This window comes from Rhincodon typus, chromosome 15 (genome assembly GCF_021869965.1).
Source record: "Rhincodon typus isolate 14 chromosome 15, sRhiTyp1.1, whole genome shotgun sequence".
NCBI lineage: Eukaryota > Metazoa > Chordata > Chondrichthyes > Orectolobiformes > Rhincodontidae > Rhincodon > Rhincodon typus.
Genome location: NC_063346.1, coordinates 16,768,206 through 16,793,275, shown reverse-complemented (window position 1 = coordinate 16,793,275; position 25,070 = coordinate 16,768,206). Strand labels below are relative to the sequence as shown.

At 39.4% G+C, this 25,070-nt stretch overlaps 1 protein-coding gene across 1 annotated transcript in view; it reads right to left on the bottom strand.

Annotated features, from left to right (window-relative positions):
- The window catches only part of LOC109918145, an 89,452-nt gene that overhangs the window by 14,386 nt on the left and 49,996 nt on the right, over positions 1–25,070 (bottom strand). The window contains exons 15-22 of the mRNA XM_048605957.1: positions 22,565–22,700; positions 19,094–19,170; positions 10,520–10,637; positions 9,688–9,788; positions 9,036–9,107; positions 6,260–6,366; positions 5,649–5,721; positions 3,513–3,608 (exon numbers count right to left, since the gene is read on the bottom strand). Of these exons, the coding sequence (XP_048461914.1) occupies positions 3,513–3,608; positions 5,649–5,721; positions 6,260–6,366; positions 9,036–9,107; positions 9,688–9,788; positions 10,520–10,637; positions 19,094–19,170; positions 22,565–22,700 (780 nt within the window). The remainder of the gene's footprint in view (positions 1–3,512; positions 3,609–5,648; positions 5,722–6,259; positions 6,367–9,035; positions 9,108–9,687; positions 9,789–10,519; positions 10,638–19,093; positions 19,171–22,564; positions 22,701–25,070) is intronic.

Here is a 25,070-nt window from a genome sequence, read left to right as displayed (position 1 = left end):
CGGGGCTGGATGAACACAGCATCTGCAGTTCCTACTATCTCTGATTCGATTTTAGCACCAATTTAAGACTGGGGTGAGGAGGAATTTCTTCTCTCAGAGGGTTATGAGTCTTTGGAACTCCTTGCTACAGAAAGCTGTGGGGGTAGAGTCCTTGTGCATACTGAAAGCCGAATTAGATAGATTCTTCATCAATAGGGGAATCGAGGGTTATGGGGAAAACGGTAGGAAAGTAGGTATGAGGAATGTCAGATCAGACATGATCCTACTGAATGGCAGAGTAGGCTTGAGGGACCAAACAGCCTACCCCTGTTCCTATTTATTATGGTCTTAAACAGTACAGATATTAACACTCTTTGAAATAAACGATACCTTTGAGACACTGTAGGAACTTTACCAAACATGGCATAACATAATAGTGTCCTTTGTCTAACCACTTTCAGCTGCTTCATCGAGGACCTCCCTTTGTCATAAAGTCAGAATTAGGGATGTTTGCACAATGTTCAGCACCATTTGTGACTCCTCAGATATTGAAGTAGTCCATGCCCAAATATAGCAAGTTTTCAATAATATCCGGGTTTGGGCTGACAAGTGGAAAGTAACATCCATGTCATGCAAGTGCCAAGCAAGGACCATCTCCAATAAGGAAGAATTTAACCATCGTTGCTTGAAATTCAATGGCACTACCATCATGGAATCCCACACTATCAGCATCCTGGGGGTTACAGTTGACCTGAAACTGAACTGTACCAGCCATGTAAATACTGTGGCTATAACAGCAGGTCAGAGGCTTAGAATCCTGCTGTGAGTAACTCACCTCCTGACTCTCCAAAGGTTGTCCACCATCTCCGAGGCAAAAGTCAAGAATACTCCTCACTTGCCTGGACAAGTGCAGCTCTAACATACAGTTTTGTGATCTCAACTTTTTACAATTTACAAAAGTCATTTGGATGAAAGGACTGAAGGTATGATAGATAAATTTGCTGATGACACAAAGACAGGCAGGAAAGTGATTTGTGAAAAGGACAGACGAAGCCTACAAAGGGAAATAGATAGGTTAAATGAGTGGGCAAAGATCTGGTAAATGGAGTATAATGTGGGAAAGGGTAAAATTATCCATCTTGTCATAAAATATAAAAAGCCATATTATGTGAATAATAAGAGGTTGCAAAGCTCTGAGACGTGGAGACATCTGGGTGTCTGAGTGCATACATCACAGAAGGTGAGTATGCAGGTACAGCAAGTAATCAGGAAAGGTAGAAAGAAAGGCTAGGTTTGTATCCTTTGGAATTTAGAAGAGTCAGAGATGATTTAATAGAAACATTTAAGATCCTGAAGGGATTTGACCAGGTGGATGTTAAAAGAATGTTTCCTTTTGTGGGAGAATTGAAAACTAGGGTCACAGTTTAAAAAATAAAGAGTCACCCATTTAGGAGAGAGAGAGGAAAGAAATTTTCTTGCAGTATGTTTTAGAATTCCCTTCCTCAAAAGGCAATAAGAGGCAGATCTACATTGTCAGTCTTGTATTTGAAGATCAATTTCATGATCGCTCATTCCAATTTAGGATGGTCAACAGCTTGGAAAGAACTTGTAATTGGTGGTTTCCCCCTGCATCTGCTATCCTGGAAAATCTTTACATATTTTTAAAGCAGCGGTATATGCATCATTGATTACCAAAAGGATGAAAGATTATTGGGGGTATACAGAAATGTTAAGTTAAAATCAGATCAACCGTGATCTTGCGGAATTTCAGAGCAGGCTCAGAGGGCCAAATGGCCTATTCTTGTTCCTTGTTCATATGTTTGAACTTTCGGATGTATCATCCAGGAAAAAGCAGCCTGTTTGATTGGCACCACTTCACACACATTCATTCCCTCCACCAGTGGCTCACAATAGCAGCAGTATGTATCATCTACAAGTGTGTACTGCAGAAATTTACCAAAGCTCTTCAGACAATACTCCTCAAACCTTCAACCATTATCACCTAGAAGGACAAGGACAGCAGATACGTGAGAAAACTGTTAGCCTCCAAGTCACTCACCATCCTGACTTGAACATTCCTTCAGTGTTTCAGGGTCAAAATTCTCAAACAACCCATCAAAGGCATCGTAGGTATACCTACAGTACATGGATAGCAATGGTTGTCAGGCCTGAGTCTGATATATAGGGACTTGGGGTTCATATCATATTAAGGTAAGAGATCATGAAATTTATCTTCACCTCAGATATAAGACTGCCATTGCAGACCTGTAATAAAACAAAGAATTGCCAATGTTGGAGATATAAAACAAAAATAGAAATTGTTGGTGAAACTCAGCAGATCTAGCAGCATCTGTGGGGAGAAAGCAAAGTTAACATTTTGAGTCCTATGACTTGTCAACAAAATTACCTTCCCCCTACAGATGCTGCCAGACCTGCTGAGCTTTGCCAATAACTTCTGTTTTTAATGCAAATCTGGCCCTCACTATAGTAACTACCAAATTTTCACTCCATAGAAATCAATGAATATGAAAATCAGGTGGTTTCTATAATGGATTATGAATTTAGGAATGCCAGTTAGATGTCCAAAGGGCGAGGTGAAAATCTACCTCCAAGTATCACGCCCTCGATCATTAAAAAAATTTATGAATGGTTATCCAATTCAAACTTGTTTAAGGTGGTATGGTAACATGACATACATCTGAGCCATGGAAGCTTTGATATCAAATAAAGGAGTGGCATACCTTGTCATCTTATTAGTTAATGAATTTTGTTGGAATGGACATTTTGTGACTTTGCATACTCCACAGATAAAATTAAATAACTAAGAGAAACTGTATTGTGTAGCATTTGGATTTTCCTAAATGTCTTGACAAAAATTGATATTTTGAATTCTCTGCTCCGACTTTTCTAGGTTTTCTAAGTGTCCTTCATTCATCTTTCTGCAGCAAAAGAACTTGTATTACAGATTGAGCAGTCATATCATGTCATACCATTTGAATCGCTTTTATGTGTTGTATGAAATTTAGGACAACTCATTACAGGCTTTATTTACAATTCTGTTTCTGTAATTCACCAAGTTGAGAAGGAACCACTCTCTGCTGACCTCTGGTATCTAGCTAATGCTCTGTCGCCATCTGAATAATAAATAATAATAATAAAGCACATCATCAGGCTCAAAAGAGTAGAAATCATAATTCATACACATTCAGTGTGATAGCACTGTTATAAATGATTTTTAAAAATTGTTAATCATTTGGGCTTGGAATTCTCAAAGGGACTGGAGCAGAGAAGGGAGTGGATCTGACTTGGAACAGAACTTTTGCTTTCCCGTATCTACCACTTATCACATTACATTGGTACGTATTAGTACAGATTGTACACTGTCAGCGCATCAAGCAATTTTAGGGCTTTCAAGTATAAAATGTATGTAATAATGCTCCATTAGATTGCAAACTCTGCCACAGTAAATTTAATTACAGTAAAGATATACAGCAAATGCTTCTATGTTAAAGATATGTTTAAAAAAAACTCACCATGAGATTCAGAAACAAATGGGAACAGCAGATGCCTAAGTACTTGTAGTTATAGGGTGAAAAGCAAGGGTTTCCTCCAGCTTTCATTGACGATTCCTAATGAAATGACATTGCCAAAATATGCAAACATTATTCAAGCACAAACAAAATAGTTGTCTTTAAATATCTGCATGAATCTCTCTCATGGCTACCATATCCTTGGGGACTGACTCGTTACATTGGCTGCCCTAGATATCTGCTCAAATTCCCTCCAAAAGGCAGTCCTTGAGACCCCACCCCCATCATGGAAACATGACCATTCTCCATCTTTCAATATAGGAGCCCTCTCTTTTTCTTGATGCTCTTTTTCTGTAGCTCCTTCCTGAAGCCTGTGCCAGTATAAGTGGCCAGTAACAGCACCTTTCCACTGAATGCAACTCTCCTTTCAGAGGAGCAGACTGCGTTTACAATGACTAGGTTAGACCCACCATGTGCTATCAGCAAACACTGATAGCCCCCTGCTGACTTCTCAAATAGCCAGTTCCCCAGACTTGGTTTGGACCAACACTACCATCAGGTTATCTCCTGTGCTTTCTGTCTCAATGACAATAGCTGTGAGCAGGTTCTGAACCACAGAAGTGGGTCAAGATGAATCTTAGCCCAAGTTGAACAAATTCAATACTGCAGTCCTTTGAAAATCTATTCAAAGACATTGCCAAGACGACATTTTGTTGTGTAACGTTATTATTCTACAAATCTTACACATCCTTTTTTGAGCTCACCACTTTCTAGCCCATTCTTGAATACATGGCATAGTTAATCATGGGATCCCGACAAGGAAGATTCCATTGAGTCCATACAGGCCTTCTAAACAGCATTTCACCCAGACCCAGCTCCCTATCCCATCACCCCACATTTACCATGGCTAACCAACCTAGCCTGCACATCCCTGGACACTGCAGACAATTTAGCATGGCCAATCCACCTAACCTGCACATCTTTGTACTGGGGGAGAAAACTGGAACACCTCAAAGAAACCTTCGCAGACACGGGGAGAATGTGCAAACTCCATACAGACAGTGGACCGAGGCTGGAATCAATTCTGGGTCCTGGGCTCTGTGAAGCAGTAGTGCTAACCACTCAGCCACCTTGCAATCCCTATTGAGACAGGAAACCTCACAACTTTTAAAAGGTACTTAGGTGAGCACTTCTGAAATTTCATAACATTCGAGGCTCTGGGCAAAGTACTAGAAATTAGGGCTAGTGCAGACTTGGGTCATTTTTATGTCAGTGCTGAGTTAATGGGCCGAAGGGCCTCTTCTGTACTTTATGATTCTATGATGCAACAGTGGGCAATAATGAATCCAGTCAGTTTCAGTAAAATGAAACTACAAGCTTCCTTAAAAAGTTCATGTTCTTTTTGGAAACCCAGATGATCTATTTGCAGAATGACCAAACCCCTTGGCAAATCATGAAGGATTTGCTGTGATTTAAACAATACACACAGCAACATTCTCCTTCAAGCCACTCATTAGAAAGAAAAATGCAGCAGTAAGAACCCATTGGAAATTTCATGGGTTGGAATTTGTGCTTAATCAGAAAATAACATTTTATTTTGGCTTGCCATGCTTGAACATCTGCACAGTATCACCAATCATGGTTCTGTACATGGGAGAAGATAATGTGGTTAATCTTCTTCCAGAGGAGCTATGAGGGATATGAAGGAGGACACTGTGGACTAGGTATCCAGCAGCTTTCAAAGTAAGACGAATTGCAGAGAAGTATAAATAGATGGTTCTGAGCTGCAGAGTACTCTAAGACAGAAGGGCATCCAGAACAATATCCCTGCTAACTTCCAAGAAATTCAAAAATTCTAAATTGAGACGCAGTCAAAAATTAACCTCAGCACTATGATTTCAGAAAATTCTAGCAGGGCTGCTTAATTTGCTATATTTAAGGCTGATTATCAGGCAATGTCTGCTGCATATTATTTGCGGCCTGCCTACTCTCAAGCTGATGCTCTGCTTATGAAGGTAATGGGCATATTGGTTCCAGAGTCTGTATGAGTACCTTCTAGAACACAGGGAATGGGGAGAGTAACATTATAACAATGCAATTCAATTCTTCACCAAATGTATTCATCTTACTATAACTCACCTGTATTGCATATTCAATGGCTCTCACAAAGATGCTTGATGTTAGAGGTGTCACAGCTCCAGGCATCATTTCACTGCAACATCCAATATAGAACTTTATATGTTGCTTTGAAAGCAACAGCATTTAATGGCTTCTCTAGAGATATTGAGTTTGACAGTGAAGGAGATGTTTTCCCGTACAAGACAGCATAATAACAGGAAGCAACTGGAGACAGCTTAAACATAGGGAAAAGAGCTCACAGGTTTGAGCACAGTGGTTGCAGCTCACTCATAGGTAGACTTACAGCTGTGTACAAGTCAGAACATACAAAACACCAAAGGGTGGAAATTCTCAGAATGTCAAAGCAGTGTCTATCGAGAGCAAGACAGTTTAACTTTTTATGCAGATGATGTCAAGTCACTTCTGCAGTTTTATCAAGTTTCTTGCCTCTTTGAACTTGTCATGGGCAGTACATTGTTAGTGAGGAAATTCCCTCCTGAAAAAGAGGAAGGTACTTCTGCAAATGCTGGAAAGAATATCTTTCTGCACAAACTTATTACATAATTCACAACTGGGTTATGTGAACATATTGGCAAATTTATGAAGAAGAAAATAGGAAAAACCTTGCATACCCAACGTTTGAGGTTGTCATCCAGTCGTAGTCTGTGGGCAAGGCAGAATCAAACTCATGCATCAGCTCAAACTCAGATTCAATGAAGAATGTAGTTATTGGTCTGGCCTGAAAGATGAAAGATGATAACCGCAAATGCATTGCTTAAAGGAATTGGCTATTTGAATTGTCCTGGTGTTTTTATTTCCCCGTTACAACAGCTAGTATTGAAAATAATTCTCCTCTGAAACTTTAATGCATGATTGCACTAGACATTTCAGACTACATTGTATTTCAAAGCCCAAGATCCTTGCAGTTTAAATTGTTGTTTTGGCGAGCTTTTCATCATAAAGTTGCAATTGCATTTCAAGTTAATAAATAATATTAAATGATAAACTGTACTTTTTCTTTGGATCTATTAGCTTGTACATCAGACATGTTAATAAATTCCTCAAGATTCACTCTTGCAGTATGTGCAATACAATATTACAGCAATTCTGATAATGGTCCAGTTACCTAAAGAACACAGTCTGAAATTTTCCACAGGTGTCAGGTAGCCAACATCAGGATTTTTTTGTGTTGATTGAGTCTGTGTTTCTTGGCTATGTACCACTGGCACAGGTTTAAGAGAATTGAGTTACTTATTGAACACCTTCTTGTCTACCACCCAGTTAAGGTTGACAGGCAGAACAGCATGGTCAGTGAGAGGGTCTGAAGGAATGGCAGCCTGACAACCACATTTTTGAAAGGTGAATGTTGTTTTGGAAGAGGAAGACACCATTGAGCTGCCTCAATTTGGAGGCACTTACAGAATGAACCAAAGGGAGTAATATTAAAAAAATACAAGAGCCTGGACATTTGAGGACTCTCAGGATGAAGCCTGGGATTAGGGTGAGGGGAGGTGGAGAATTGATGGATGCAAATGCAAAAATGTTGCATCAGTCAGAAAATAGAGCTTTAATGCAGCCTTAAATACTATAATTGGCTGCCTTTCTCTGTCGAGCAGGCTGCTGCTTTTAGTCCATCGGGACCATGTTCACAACATTCAGATTTCAAAAATGCATGAAGTGTGATGTGAGGTTTCTTATCCTCTAATGTATTACTGTTCTGCAACATGATGCAATCTTTCCATCATCAGATCTCTGTTTAGCCTAACGATGTAAATATGGCATGGTTACAGAATCAATCTAAATCCCACAGAGCTAATATTTGGCCATCAGAGTAGAAATGTCATTGTGAGGTTTTATATAGGTAGACATTTTAAAACAATATCATCTGTTATAATTCATAACAGGATAATTTTCCACTCAATCTTAATGACTAATCTTTCTATTTTTCCATTTATTGAAACTCGCCTATTCTTTACAACACAATTAGAAATTTTGACACACAACATCCCAAAATATGTATCAATGGTGCATGCTGAATGACATAGCAAAATTGCTTGACCAAATAACACAGGATATGTGAGGACTAAGTTGTGACTATTGTTTGCAGGCAATATGGATTGAGTGATTGTAAATAATTACAACCCACAACAGTTATTCTGGCCAGCACATCGGTCAACCGATTGTTCCAAAATGCAAATAATTTCTTATCATCAGGAGTCTGGTAACCTAGTCTGTATAGGTGTCAGGTTGGATTAGTATGTAGATTAGAAAATACCATCTCATCTAGCAAAGCAGTGGAAAGGAACATGTCCCAGATTGCTGTGCAACTACACCTTGCTAGTATGCACTATTTTCTGATGAGACTACTGTGGCCATATCAAAACTAACTTTTGTTCCTCCAAATCCTATGGAGGAGCACAACAATGCAAGTTGCAAGAAAGAAGGGCTGAGGTAACTGAAAACACAGCTAGCTATGGTGGAGTGGTTAAAATCAGGGATGCTCAAGAGGCCAACATCAAATAAGCACAGATATCTTAGAGGATTGTGTGACTAGAGGAGATAACGGAGTTCAGGGTGGTATCTTCAAGTCCTGGAGGAGTTGTGGTAAAAAGCAACAAGGCCATTTATTTAGGTGGTGAGTTGGAACACTTGATCCCTGATGCTTTCTCGTTGCTACCAAAATTAAGTTCTGGGCAGCAAGATCCAGGGCCCCACTGCTAATTAGACCTTTAAGTAACCAATTATTGATCACTTCAGCCTACCACTGCTGGGGATAACCAAGCTGCAAACAGGCCTGTCAATGACCATTCTTCCTGCAGGGATAAAGAGTGCAGGCTGCTAGTCAGCTGATTGTGCGGGAGTCATGAAACAGATTTCTAACACTTCAAACCTCCTCCCACTCTCTACCGAACCATGACTTAAATCCACTTGACCTGGTCATTAAAATTCAGCCTATTGTGTTGTGACATCTACATGTTTGCACTTGTAGGGAAAATCACCAAATAGTGCAGGTGGATCATATATCCTGTAACCCAATGGGACTGCAGCTAACTGAACTACAATTCCTGAGGTTGCAGCATGATCAATTCCATCAGCCTCGACCAGGAATGAAACCAGTGACCATTTTGGTCTGTAAGCTACATGTTGTGTAAATCCTATGGAACCAAATTATAAATTGGGACAGTTAGGAGTGGTGAAATTTCTGAATAATCAATTTTGTAGCAGAAAAATAAATTGCTCAGTGTCAAGGTGGTGGGGCTTGATGGATAATCATGAGCCAATACATTAGGTTACAACCATATTTTTGCTCTGTACCTTTGGGGCATGAGGCTCTGCACAGACAGCACAAAAGACTGAACACTGTCAGTATAAATAAGAGATGGAGTATTTCGCAATAAACAGCCTCACCTGCAGCAAATAAATCTTTGATTCTATGACTGCCCACTCAATATCTCTTGCATCTCCATAAACTTTTCCGACCTGGTGGGCAGACACATAACAAATATTAACGAATTTGTGATTACTCCCGACAATAAAACCTTTGTTGCCTCTCCACACAACAGTCATAACCATTACAACACATGCCTGGTTAGCCACCCACATTTCACCCTCCTTCCAACCTTCAGCTGCTAGACTGTAAGCTCCAGTTCTTCCCTCAATCTGCCTCTTTTTTTTTCTTTATGACTTGTTTTCTTTCAGACCACTACTTTAAACCCACTTCATTTACAAAACTTTTGTGGCAGTGTAAAATATTGTTCAATTCCCATGAAGAACCTTGGAAAATTTAACACTGTAAAATTAAGCCCAAGATCTAACAATCAGTGTAAAATATTGTTCATTTCCCATGGAGAACCTTAGAACATTTAACTCTATAAACTTAAGCCCAAGATCTAACAATTAAACTTTGACATTTGCTGACTCTCATGTCAAATACTGCTGAATCCCTTCCCAAACACAAATAATTTTAAAATATCCTGACAGCATTTTTCACTGTTACTGCTTATGGACAAATCAGATTCAAATTTAGAGTTTTAAATACGCTGAATAAAATAATCGAGACCTGAAAAGCCACTTGTCCTAATCTCAGAATGACATCGTCAGCGATACAGCATTTTGCAGCGTCCGAAATTAAAGTGTCTTCATATTTAATTCCACCTTCATCTGCAATTTAAAAAGTAAAATTCTTTCAACTTTTCTAAACAAAATTTAATTGCTGTTAATGTTAGTATCAACAGATAAAGTGAAATGGACCATATGTTATGACAGACCTCCCCATTCAAACACAAGTCAGACTCATAATCCAACATCTTTTGTGGCAGTGATGATTACCTGAGTGAATGTCAGCCTGGGACTGTTTGCCATGGGTGATCTGGGGGAGAAAGTACGGTAATTGTGGCAGCAGTGGTGTCAGCGTTATCAGGAAAGTATAGCCATTGGCGGAAGTAAAAGCAAAGAGGGGCACATTTACAAAGTAAGTTTGTTGGGTCTGGAGGAAATACTGCTGCAATTCCTGCACCCATAGCAGTATCGTAAATACATTTACTTTACGGGTCCAATCTTTCTCACCTGCTTTTACCGACCGAATTCCCATATGTTTGGGAAACCTAAGATGACAGCAGGATAACGAAAGAAACCTTGATAAAAGGAAAGGTACATACCCCCTTTAAAAAGATGCAATGACTGACCACCTCTCACCACTCCAAGGAAGCAGATTGGTCACACAGTTCCCACCCTGTCTCCACTAAGACAGGAATGGAGAGATTTGAGGTCCATGAGTTTGGGTTTGAAATGTTCACATTTTAATATTTCACTAGAAACTGTTTTTTAGAAGGCTGATACCACCACCCCAATTTGTGAATTTCAATATGCTCTAAACTCTCCTCACCACTCACCATTTTCTGAGCACTGTTGCTTCTTTACTCCAATTTCCTTCTTGATAATCTGATATTTCCCTTTCAGATTGTGTGAGAGGGTGATGGTGTCAGGATCTGAATGACCACTCACCACAGACTGAAACAAAATATGGAAAATATATGACATATGGAAAAGTTCTCTGTCAGAGTTTCTTCGCAGACCATGTCAGCTGTCAATAATAGATGTGACAAAGACTGGGTATTTAAAAGAAGCGATTGCTTTAACTGGCAAATATTCATAATCTTGCCCTCCACAATGTTGTTTCTTGGATTCCAGCTTAGAAATTCTCAGATAAATGGGTCTCTATTGGAATCAGTTGCCTCAGTTATCATCCATACAACAAATGTCATCAATTTAGTTTAACCATTGAACTGAATTGATATTTCATAAATCAACATTCTTTTCTTAAAAAAAACTTATAAATTTCTATTCTTATCTCTAATGGAGGTTCAATAAAGAAATATAATTCCTGTAATAGGTTCTTGTAAAGGCAGTATCTAAAATGCCACTAACATGCGGAGAGTGAACTATTAATGCTTGAGTGACTATGTTCCTTAACTGTACTTTCTAGACACTTGACCAAAACATATGTTTCTCAAAATATAACCTCATACCCTTTTTTGTCCATCTCATTTACAACAGATATTTCATGCCCTAAAAATTATTTCATCATTCAATTACACCGTTGTGCTCCTGTTATCTATTGTGATAACCTTGCTTAAAGAAAATCAGTCTTGAAAATTTCCATCCATCAGTTCGAGATTTCCAAAAGAATTGTGGATGCTGGAAACCAGGAACAAAAACAGAAAGTACTATAAAAACTCAACAAGTCTAGCAGCAGCTGTGGAGAGAAATCAAGTTAATGTTTCGGGTCCAGTGACCCTTCTTCAGAACTGATGGTAGCTAGGAAAAAGTTTTTTTTATGAAGATAGAGTCAGGGGAGGGGACAAGGGGTAAATGACAGACAAAAGTGAAAGAGAGAGAAAAATAGTTGGAGAGACAAAGGGGTGGGACAAAGGAGTAGTTTTGTTTTTGAGTCTGAGATTTCCATTCCTCTTTATGGGAACAAATGCTTCTTATTCTGTCTTCTTTCTGTGTTCTGGTTTACGTTCATAAATCACTCCAAATGACTGCTACCAACGTCTAAGAATTGTCCGTTCTTTACTTTGTCCTCCTTTTCTTTTTTAACAAGAACCTATCTCATTAGGTTCCTTAACAAACTACAGTATTGTTTGTTAGTCTTTCTGTTTTACTTTATTTTGATGAATTGCTTTACTCCTCTGCTCCATGTGACTTCAAGTTAGTTACTGGTTCATTTCACCATGACATGGATTCGTCACTGTGCCACAAGACATTTCTATGTCCCATCAATCTTTGGCCTACTTTGCTCCCAACCTCGGAAAACTGTTTCAAATTTGCTTCTTTCCAGATGGTAATAAATTTATTCTATCTTGCTTTTATTTTCATCATTTGACTTCTGAGTTTGTAGTTCCCTTCTGACTATGTATTTCAACTATACCCTCCTAATGTGTACAAGTTGTGGTTTGTTGACTTTGTTCTTCGGGTCTGAATCCTTTCCACAGTAACTCCTTCCTAATTGTTTCCTGCTTCCTTGCAGTATAACTATCAGGATGCTGAATTATAACAATCTAAGGTTTTAATAACCCCCTGTCAAATAAAGACCATTTACACAAGTTTACAGTTTTCATGGTTGCAGAGCATGAGATGGCTTTAAGGGCAGTGAGTTACACACTAAAGTACTTAAGAACACACATCAAGAAACCTCACATGACTATGAGGACATGAATCAAGAATCAAGCAGCAATAAGAAGTTACAAATCAACTGGTACCTGTTATTAGACAATATTGAATTAAGGCAAATGGCAACTCTATTGTTGTGCCATTATTTGGGGATTCAATCTTCATGCATGTTGCCTGACCTACTCAGTGTTACTGGCTTTTTATTTGCTTTTATTTCAGATTGACAATAAATTATTAGTTTGATTTTGTGTTTGGGAGTGTATGTTTGATATGTGTGCCATTGAGTGAGTGCTTGTGTTAGATTAGCTCAGATTAGATTTTATTGTTACGTGTAGTCAAGTACAAGACTACAGTGAAAAGTGTAGAGTCGCCACTCTCCAGTGCCTTCTTAGAAAACAATAGGTAGAATTAAAAACAAGAGCTGAAATTAAAGAAACAGAAACAAAAGGTTAAAGTAATATCCAGATCACCGATACCACCAGCAGGAGTCTTCAGCTGGAGTCACCAATGCTGCCTGTGTCAGACCCACCAAAGCTGCAGTGCCGCCATCTTGGAATCAATTGAAGTATCAGGGTCCACAACCTTCCTGAACTAATGCAAGCATGTGTCCCTTTGAACCAGCGCTGACATCAGAGCCAAGCCAACATCTCAAGTCCTGCGCTGGGCCCACGAACATCGAAGTCACCACGCTCTGATGCCATCTCTCACAGCCGGGCCCACACTCGCTGCCATCGCTGATGTCGCTGGAGCCGAGCTCCCCAAGGGCAAATATTAAGAGAGAACTGCAGAGAAAAGAAAAGCAGAAATGTGCAGAAGAAAGCAGCAGACGAGCAGGAGCCTGATTGCTGCTATCTCTGAATATGTGTCTGTATGTGAAAGAGAGAAAGAGACAGACCAACTATATCCTCCTTGCCTAATGTCACACCACTTTGTTTGTTGGTTGGGACTGTGCCATTTTTCACTACGTAATCACAGCTAGAGATTTATTTGCCATGGATTGTCTTCCTGCTGTTGCAACTCTAGAAAGTCACCCCTCAGCGTCCAATACTCTGGGGAAAATAGCTTATTCAGCCTCTCCCTTTGGCTCAAACCCTCCAATCCTGGCAACATCGTTTTAAATCTTTTCTGAATCCTTTCAAGTTTCACAACATCCTTCCTACAGCAGGGAAACCAGAATTGCACGCAGTATTCCAAAAGTGGCCTAACCAATGTCATGTACAGCCGCAACATGACCTCCCAACTCTATACTCAATGCATTGACCAATAAAGGCAAGAATACCAAACACCTTCTTCCATATTCTAGCTACCTGTGACTCCACTTTCAAGGAACTATAAACCTGCATTCCAAGGTCTCTTTGTTCAGCAACACTCCCCAGGACCTTACCATTAAGTGTATAAGTCCTGCCCTGATTTGCCTTTCCAAAAAGGAGCAGCTCATATTTATCCAAATTAAACTACATCTGCCACTCCTTGGCCCATTGGCCCATCTGATCATGATCCCGTTGCACTGTGAGGTAACATTCTTCGCTGTCCACTACACCTCCAACTTCAGTGTCATCTGCAAACTTAATAACCATACATCCTATGTTCATATTCAAATCATTTATATAACTAATGAAAAGTGGTGGGCACAGCACCATTCCTTATGGCACATTGCTGGTCACAGGCCTCCAGTCAGAAAAGCAACCCTCCACCAGCACCTTCTGTCTTCCTCTCAAACACACACACACATGAATCTATGGGGTGAATTTGTATTTGCAGATACATTCTTTTTTGTTCAAAAAACCACACAATATAGACAGTCAGTCAATATTGCATCATTTACTCTTGTGTGCGCTGAAGAACAATTCTTAGCAATTATTTACAGGTAGCCATGCACCTGAAAACATTGGGCTGACTTTTACAGAGTTCAGACAGAGCTTTAATAATGGCCTGCTTGCAGAAGACTAGCCCCCACCCACACACCCTTTTCTAACAGATCCAATTCTTCTTGGTTGGGGAAAGGGAGCAGGAAGTCAGGATTCACACAGGAGGGTAAATTAATTCCCCAGTGCAGATACCATTTTGGGGCTTAACTGGTCTTAACTAGCAGTATGAGAGAGAAGAGGAGTGATACTTGACTCAAAACGTTAATCTGTTTCTCTCTTCACAGATGCTGCCTGACTTGCTGAGTTTCTCTAGCATGTTCTGTTTTTATTTCAGCTTTGCAGCATTTGCAGTACTTTGATTTTATTCTATTAATATAGCATCTCCACAGCAAAGAAAAAGTACTTCAGAGACAGGAACTAGAAAAACAGATGTCCAGGAAATGAGTGTTTAGGTGCACTGACTCATAACTTTGTCAAAGAGATTGATGCATAAACACTGGAACATTTAAACATCTTCAGATGATGGCATTGACTAGATCTTATCCATCCTTTAAAAAGATCTGCATCATCAATCTGTCACTCCCACACCGTTCGGAGTCCTGCAAGCAGTTCTGCTTCCCTTATTATATAAAGAATGGGTACTGGAGATGGTGCAGAGAATATTTCCAAGGATAACACCAACAATGCATATCAGGAAAGGATTGACATGACAGATCTCTTTTCTTTTGAGAGAAAAGAATGCTAAGGAGTGGCCTAATTAAGATTGTTAAAGCTATGAAAAGTTCTGGTAGAGTGGATACAAAGAGAATGTTTTCTTGTCAGAAGAGTACAATTACAGGTCATCAAAAAAGTGATAACCATCAAGGAATCCCACAGGAAATTCAGGGGAAAAAACAACTTCTTGACCTAATGAATGGGTAAAGGGGAAACTACACAAGCATTTGGAGGACGTGGGAATAAATGGTTATGATGCTTATTTAGATGAGCAAAGATGGGAAAAGACTCAAGTGGAGCAAGAGCTGGCAGTGTTTCTGATCTACAATTCTTCTATCATCCTATGTAAACATTAAGAACTAATAAACAGAAGAGTTTTACGCCAAAAAAAAGTTCTCAAGATGAATTGCATGCAGCAGTAAGTAAGTGACAGTAGATTAATCCTTAAATCAGGGCAACTTCAAGACATTTCAAATTGATTGGTGGAATAAAGTGGGAACAGAGTGAGTTAAAAATTCCAAGATGAGAAATCAGCTGCAGTGAGCATCTGGAGTAGAACGGAAAGGAACAACTTGAGTCATTCAACTTAAACTGAACTGGATAAGAATGCAAATTTAGTTCATAGTTATATCAAGCATATAATAACAGGAACATACAAGCAGGAAACAGTGAAAAATGTTTCCTATTGTTTGAATTAACCTGGGCAAAGATATCTGCAGAAGCGCCACCAACAGTAATTCGAGGCCTGAGAATTGGTTGTTGAGATGGAGATAGTGTGACTTATCAGACAGGATGTAAGATTTCTGGAATTGGAATTGGAAGTGTAAATATTCGATTGTTTCATGTGGAATAGACAGTGGTAAAGGCAGGAAGGCTAACTGTTCAAGAATTCAGGAAAAAAAACATGAAAGGACATACAATAGAAGGAATATCTGAAATAAATTATCCTCCTCAAGTTAGGAGTATTGCTTTTAAGGAAATAAAGCCTCTGATATGTAACTCCCTTCACTGCAGCAAAACTGAACCTCAGGTGACTGTATAATAGGCGACAAATATACTGCACATTTTATGCCATTGCCCAACATGAATTTCTAATCACTAAGTGGCTCACATTTGTATTTACTTTACTTATCCTCCAGGTGAGAGTTGCTGGCAAGACAAAGATTTATACCAAATGCTAAATATCCTTGAGAAGGTAATGGTGATGATGAGCTGTCTACACCAAATGCCTGACGAGCTGTTTATCTGGAAACACATGTAGGCCAGACCAGATAAAGGTGGCAGATTTCCACTCGTAAGGACATTCACAAACCACATGGTTTCTTGCAAAAATAACATAGTTTCTTGAAATAATAAAGAGACTACTGTACTCCAGACTAAATAATGCTTCAGTGGGATTTTAATTCATGTCAAACAGAGCATTAGTCTGGGCCCTTGAATTATTGCTCCAGTAATATCACCGTTTTACTACTTTCTCCATACATTAAAAATGTGAACTGGCTGATAATTTACCCATTAGAGTCATAAAGTCATAGAGATACACAGCACAGAAACAGACGCTTCGGTCCAACTCATCCAGGCTGACCAGATATCCCATATAAATCTAATCCCATTTGCCAGCATTTAGCCCATATCCCTCTAAACCCTTCCTATTCATATACCCATCCTGATGCCTTTTAAATGTTGTAAGCATACCTGCCTCCACCACTTCCTCTGGTAGCTCATTTCATAGATGCACCACCCTCTGCATGAAAAAGTCACCCCTTAGGTCCCTTTTTAATCTTTCCCATCTCACCTTAAACCCTCTAGTTTTGGATTCCCCAACTCCATAGAAAAGACCTTGCCTATTTACCCTTTCCATGCCCCTCATGATTTTATAAAACTCTATAAGGTCACCCCTCAGCATCCAATACTCTGGGGAAAATAGCTTATTCAGCCTCTCCCTTTGGCTCAAACCCTCCAATCCTGGCAATGTCCTTTTAAATCTTTTCTGAATCCTTTCAAGTTTTACAACATCCTTCCTACAGCATGTAAACCAGAATTGCACGCAGTATTCCAAAAGTGGCCTAATCAATGTCATGTACAGCCGCAACATGACTTGAAACAAGGCCTCATGCCTAACATGCATTGTCTGACTTAAAATGTGATCACTTCTTTACACTGATAAAAGCTTTGGTTCTCTCAGGTCAGTGACTTCAAAGGAATTCAGGGAAGAAAGTATACATATTAATCAATTGAAACCTTGTAACTGATTAAAGATTTAACAGCATCTGAGGTTTGTTTAGTACATCCTCATCAGTGATGTGATTCTTTGTTCTTTTACTTTTAAATTCTGTGTCTGATACCACCTATCTCACCAACATCTGAAGAAGGAGTACGACTCCGAAAGCTTATATTTTCAAATAAACCTGTTGGGTTATAACCTGGTGTTGTGTGATTTCTGACCTTGATCCACCCCAGTCGAACACAGGCACTTCCACAGCACTTCTACCTTTGAGCCAGTTCTATATCCAAACAGCTAATTCTCCCTGTATTCCATTTGATTTAACCTTGCTAACCAGTCTACCATGAGGAACTTTGTCAAACGCCTTACTGAAGTCCATATAATCACATCCACTGTTCTGTCCTCATCAATCTTCTTTGTTACTTCTTCAAAAAACTCAAATCAAGTTAGTGACACACAATTTCCCAAACACAAAGCCATGTTGACTCTGCCTAATCAGTCCTTGCCTTTCCAAATACATGTAAATCCTGTCGCTTAAGATTCCCTCCAATAACTTGCCCACTACCGATGTCAGACTCACTGATCTATAGTTTCTTGGCTTTTCCTTACCACCTTTCCTAAATAGTGGCACAACCTCAGGTCAACGCAGCAATAACACAGAAGTGGATAAAGGATTGCTTGCATTCTTTCCTGTCCTGACTAAAGGTCAGACGTGATTTGTTTTCTCACAGGTGCAAGACAGGAAAACATTTTCGAATGATTGGAAACAAGTCAAGGCTCTTTCTGTAGTATGTGGTAATCTCTCAACACAGAGTGGCCTCAGTGTGGACTTCTGGTCTCGAGGCGATTCCACAAAGTGCAGTCCCACCGTGGCTAAGCACTTAAGAAGGACAGTCATATTTGAACTTTTAGCTTTATTCCTTTATTTTCTGCTTAAAGCGATGAAAGTCTGCATTATGTAACTTTTAACCTTATTTTCTATGCTTCACGTTAAACCATAATTACTGCAATGTTTAACTTCTAACTTTGTTCTTTCTATCTATCTTGTTTCTTAAGATTCTGTACCTAGGTACTTGTACCTATGATGGCGCCTTGTGTGGCAACAGTATACACTTTTCACTGTACTCCTGCACTTTTGCACTTGAATACATGTGGTAATACAATCAAATCAAATCACAAAGAAGGGAAACAACCAGGTGGCCAGATATTCAAAACCAAAACTTCACGGAAAGGAGTTACCATAATTGTGAAGCGGTTTTCATGGAATCCAAGGTTGGTTAAGTCCAGATTGTACACCCAAACACAGGAGTGAATCAGAAAGGATTGCAAAGCCCAGGAAGAGACCAAAGGGCAAATAGCAGGAAGATGATTTCTGTGTTTTGGGAAACTGAATGTCATTTGAGAATAATGAGAGCTCTTTAAAGCTATATCCGAACAGAACAAAACTGACAAATTGGATTCTGGGAAAAGGATGATGAAGCAATTGAGAAATGAAATAAATCAGTGAAATGCAGGAGAGGGACTGTTTACAAAGAACTACAGCAAATACAATAGGTCAAGATGAGAAATCATGCAAATTATTAATTTAAAAAGGATAACATACAAAAGGAATTTTGAAAAAAAACTTGGTTTAAGAAAGAAAAAAAGCAGTAAAACTGGTGAAATGAGACATATTGGGCCCAGTCATCATGCACACTTAAAAATGGTGACCACTATGAACAGTATGTTCACTTCCAAGTATTACTTTTCTGCTATTTTTTTTCCATCTGATTTGTAAGCAAGAAAAAGATAGGTTCTTTTTTGTCTGTGCATATGTCTAAGCTTATACATGATGTGTACATATATGTTTGTGTAAAACTGCCTGGAAATAAGTGTATAAGTTTGTGCTTCTTTATAGTTATGCCTAAGTACTTCCGTGTAAAATCTATTAGAAGACAGGACAGTTAATATGTTCACATTTCAGGAGCAAAGCTATCGAATCTCACCTCTCCGAGTCCATAATTTGCATTGATAATCATCCTGCCCGAGTGTCCTGTGATAGGATCGCATGTAAACAATACACCTGCAATGTTGTTATGGAAATAATATTAGAAATAAATATTGCACATGTTAAGCTTTAGTCTTGTTTTTAGATTCTTCTCTCTTTGGTTTTAAAGTTTTACGTTTCTGCATTCTAAGAAGAATAAAACACACAAATATATATCCTGCAGGTCAGGAGTGGGGAACCTGAGGCCTTAAGGCCACATGCGACCTTTTGGGATATTAGTTACGACCTTTTGCCTATTTGTCCACAAATACTAAATCCGCGTTTTTGAATCTGTGCACCATTTTAAAAAATTTTTTACTGGTAACTCAGTTATGTCAAAAACTAAGGAAAGAACATTAAAGGAAGAGAAGAGAGTATTCAATGAAGAATGGGAATTGCAGTATTACATAGTTGCTGTGAAAGATAAAATGATGTGTTTGCTTTGCAACGCCATAATTGCAACTGTGAAGAAATACAATGCATGTTAGCATTATGCAAATATGCTAAACTGGAAGGAGAACCCTGAAAGTCTGCACTTAAGAAAATGAAAGACCAAAAGCATTAGCAGCAGCAGCAGCAAGTATTTAAAACAATGTCAGGACAAGGGACTGACATCACTGAAGCAACTCATAAAGTAGCATATATACTTGGAAGAATAGGTAAGCCATTTGGCGATGCGGAAATCATAAAAGAGTGCATTGTTGAAGTTGTAGAATGTTTAGATTCAGATAAGGTTAATAAGTACAAACAACTACCTCTTTCAAGAAGGACCATAACTGATCAGCAACCTGAATTAGCCCTCAATGTAACATAACAACTTCATACAATATGCCAAAGCGAAGACATTAGTTATTCGATTGCCTTGGATCAATCCACAGACATTATTGACTGAGCGTAAGGGGTTATTTTTTATTCATGTTATAACTGCGGGTTTTCATTGCCACAAGGACTTACTGGGTTTGGGTACCCTTACAGCGAGGAACGTGGAATTGACATCTTCACTATCTTCAAAAAAAATGCCGTGAAGCGAAACCGAATTTATGTAATTTAGTAAGCGGTGACGTGCAGACGGTGCACCTTCCATGAGAGGAAAACGTGAAATATTTGTTGCCAGATTCAGATACCTTGATTTCCTTTCATTGTTTTTTGCATCAACAGAATCTCTATGCCAAATCTACTGTTTTAAGTGACACATTAAGTTTATAGGTATTGTAAACTACATTCGAGCAAATGCATTTGGGCATCGTCAATTTCGTGACATGCTTCAGCTTGACGATGGAACATTCAGTGTAGATCTGCCATATCATTCTAAAGTGCGTTGGATGTCACAAGGACAAATACTTGTAAAGCTTTCAGCTTTGCGAAAACAAATCACACCATTTTTTTGAGGAACTGAATGAACCAGGTGAATTGTCAAAAGAGGATTTCTGCAGAAATGTCGCACTTTTGTGTGATATAATATCAAAGCAAAATGACTTGAACTTCTTTAAAACTAAATCTAAACATGATATGTGGCTAAAAATCCAGGCATTTCAGAAAAAGCTGACCTTTTTCAAAACTTTCCTTATTCGATTGGAACTTTTAGCTGAACACTTTCCTGAACTGGCTAAGGTAATTAATGAACAGGATACAGGCAATCATTAAAGAAATGTGATGTGAAAGAATACATGGCTATTCCAGACTATCTGTGTGAAGAATACAATGAAAGTTTTGCAGATTTTGAGAAACATGATCTCAAACTGAAACTAGCTTTTCAACCACACCAGATTGATGTCTCCAAAGCACCTAATGACTTCTAGATGGAATTGATTGAGCTCTCAGAAGATAACATTCTGAAGTCTCTATTTGATGCTAAGAAGGATCCCATTGAAATATGGAAAAATGCCATTGTTGTTGTCTATGTTAAATTCTCAGCATTTGGTCCAATAGGATCTCGGTTAAATAAAATGTGGGCTTCCAATGTGCAAAAGTTCCCATCCCTGCTCTAGGTAAAACATTTGCTCATGTCTAAATTGAATGCATAAATAATCAATAGGGAATGATTTTCACCAATTGCTTTGTTTGTATCATTGAAAACAGTGAGAAAGTTTCTCCTTTGTTTTTCCTAGAGAAACAGCAAAATGAGCATTGCTGTTAATTGTGAATAGATAAAAGCTTCTCGATTAGTGAATGATAGTGCTAATGCATCGAGACCTGAGAATCTCTCTCCTTCCACACCTGGCATTCTTTTGCATCATTGAAACTAGATGGTGGATCACGTTGGGCAGTTGAGTGGTGTGTTACACATCTCAGGATTCTTAGCCTCTGACCTGCTCACGTAGCCACAGCATTTATTGGACTGGTTCAGTTGAGTCTCTGGACAATGGTAAGCCCCAGAATATGATAGTCAGGGATTCAGCAATGATGATGCTGAACTATCAACAGGAGATGACTCAGTTGTTGGGGATGGTCATTACCTGGTACTTGTATGGCACGAATGTTACTCGCCACTAATCAGCTGAACATGGATATTGTCCAGGTGATCGCTGCATTTGGACATGGACTGCTTCAGTATCTGAGAAGTTGTGGATGGTACTGAACATTGTGCAATCATTAATGAACATCCCCTACTTATGATCTGATGGTGGAGGGGGGATCATTGATGAAGCAGCTGAAGATAGTTGGGCCAAGGACACCATCATGAGGAACTCCTGGAAAAATATCATGCATCTGAGATGACTGGTTTCCAACAACGACAACCCTTTTCTTTTGTGTCAGGTATGACTCCAACCAGTGGAAATTCCACGCCCCTCCCTCCATTCCCATTGATTCTAATTTTGCTCAGGCTCCCTGATGCCACACTCGGTCAAATGCTGCTCTGATGCCATAGACAGTCACTCTCAGCTCCTGTCTGGAATTCAACTATTTTTTCCTCACTTGATCCAAGGCTATAATGAGGTCAGGAGCTGAGTGGCCCTGGCAGAATTCAAAGTGAGTCACAACAAACCAATTATTGATGAGCAATTATTGTACAAATGCGGTACACAATATTATTTCCAATATATTAAAAAAATCTGTATTAGGTTGAGAATCATTGTTCAAACAGCAAAAACAGTGCCCGGGAAAATATTCCATGTTTACATAAACAAATATAGAAATGATTGTGAAAATATTTAACATTATGTTACTGTATTCTAAAAAGGAATAATGTACAAGTGCTTTAGGTTCATTTGGAAGTGGCTGACAAATACTTGCAGTGAGATGTCACCACTTGGCAGAAAAGAGGTACTCAAAACTTGTGTGGTCAGGCTAAACCCATCTTGTTATCTTACTTCATTCAGGCTAAATAGCTAGCTGTTTAGCATTAGATACAGTGAGGCACATTTGATATATGTAGACCTTGTGTAAATAAGCACTTTTTTTTCCATTAGGTAGAAATGGGAAACCTCACCTGCTGCCTGGGCTGGTACCATCTGCTGGATCACCACGCCCATGCCCAATGCCACTGGTTGTCCCTTTTGATGACGATACTGAACAGCTTGGAATGAGTAGAGGGAAGCCCAGCATTTCAGAACAGCGTCACAGACCTGGGAAAATGAAAATAAAAATCACATAAATCATTTAAAAATTGGTACAAATGTATGAGTGTTGTAACAATTTTATAGCAACGTAATGTAAAAAGCTAGGCCATATTTTACATGTTGTAGAAGTGAAAAATGTCAGTCAAGAGTCAAGGATACAAGCTGTAGACAATAATTATGGTAGGAAAGACCAGGTGGGAACTGTACTAAAATCCTTTAAAAGTACTTTATACTTCCAAAAAGTTACTGTGTAAAAACCCAATAGATTACCTTGATGTACAATTGCTGTTATACTGGCATAATAAGATCAGTAAACTTCACATGATCAGGAAGGAGAGATCACACCCCAAGTCACTCTTCCTGTGCAATCTTGTAGTTAGCAACAGTCGAGGGGTATAAGAGGTTCTTTATCAGGTTGGTGACCTGTCACCAGTGAGGTTTCACAGGGATCACTGCAAGGACCACAACTGTCTACAAGATATATTAATGACTTGGAGGACGGGAGTGAATGTACTGTAGCCAAATTTGCAGATGACATAAAAGTAGGTGGAAAGTCAAGTTGCAAGAGTACAGCTGTAATGATTGTAGTGAGGTCAGCCAGATGAACCTTACAGAAGATGAGGTCCCTGATTGGAGCTGTTAATCTGGTCCAATAAGGGAGCCCTGGCTGACAGATGTAAACAGAAGTGTCAGGGGTTCTGTTCACTCAGAGTGCTGGTTCTGAGGAAGACAGACCAGTGTCACGTACTATGCACGTGTAAATAAAGGATGACTTGGTGACAGGATACCAGCCTCTGTGGAGTTATTTTAGTGGCTACATCCATGGTACTGTTAGGAAGGGAGTTCTAAGACTTTAAACCAGCAACAGTGAAGGAATAGTGATGATATTTCAAAGTCGGGATGGTGTGTGGCTTGAAAGAGAATTTGCAGGCAGTGGTATTCCCATCCATCTGCTACCTTTGTCCTTCCAGTGGCAGTGGTCACTGGTTTGGAAGGTGCTATTAAAGGAGCCTCGATGAGTTACTGTAAAGCATCTTCTGGATGAAACACACCGCTGCCGCTGTGCACCAGTGATGAAGGGAATGAATGGTTAAAGTGATTGACAGGGTGAAAATTAAGTGAGCTGCTTTGTCCTGGCTGGTATCAAACTGTCTTGAGAGTTGCTAGAGCTGCACACTGTATGTAAAGGGCTGGCTGAGTTCTGGTGAATGGCAATTTAAAAAGTGCTGATGGTGTGGGATTCAGGGATGCTATTGCCACTGAATGTTAAGGGGAGGTGATTAAAATTCTGTCTTGTGAGAGATTGGTCATTGCCTGGCACTCTGTGGCACAAGTATTATTTGTGACTTCTCAGCCCGAGCCTGAGCGTTATTTTGTCGCACACAGACATGCTTCAGCAACCAAGGAATCACAAATGGTGCTGAGCATTGTGCAATCCTCACTTCTGAATGTAAGAAGTCAGAAATCACACAACACCAGGTTACAGTCCAACAGGTTTATTTGAAATAACAAGCTTTCGGAGCATAGCCCCTTTGTCAGGTGAAGTAAGGGGCTATGCTCCGAAAGATTGTGATTTCAAATAAACCTGTTGGACTATGACCTGGTATCGTGTGACTCCTGACTTTGTCCACCCCAGTCCAACACCGGCACCTCCACATCCTGAATGTAACAGAGATAGAAAGCCGTTGATGAAGCAGCTGAAGATGGTTGGGCCTAGGATGCTAGCTTAAGGAACACATGTTCTACAACTGAGATGACTGAACTCTAACAACCACAACTACCTTACAAAATAAAAACCAAAAGAACTGCGGATGCTGTAAATCAGGAACAAAAACAAAGTTGCTGGAAAAGCTCAGCAGGTCTGGCAGCATCTGTGAAGGAGAAAAGAGAGTTAAGTTCAGTTCTGAGGAAGGGTTACTGGACCCAAAACGTTTTCTCCTTCACAGATGCTGTCAGACCTGCTGAGCTTTTCCAGCAACTTTGTTTTTGTTCACAACTACCATACCTTGTGTTCAGTATGACTCTAACCAATGGAAAGTATTTCCCTGGTTTCCATTAACTCCAGTTATTCTAGGGCTCCTTGATGGCATTCTCAACATAAAACTGTCTTGATGTGTAGGGCTTACTGTGACCTCACCCCTGGAGTTCTGTTTTTTGACAACATTTGGACAGAAGTTGTAATGAGATCACAGGTTGCATAGCCCTAGTAGAACTGAGCATCAGTGAATAGGTTATTGTTGGCTAAGCACTTCTCGATAGCACTGCCAGCAATATCTTCCATCACTCAGCCAATGATCAAAATGCGGCAATCAATGGTTTGTGAGACAGTAAGGACTGCAGATGCTGCAAGTTAGAGTCGATAAAATGTGGAGCTGC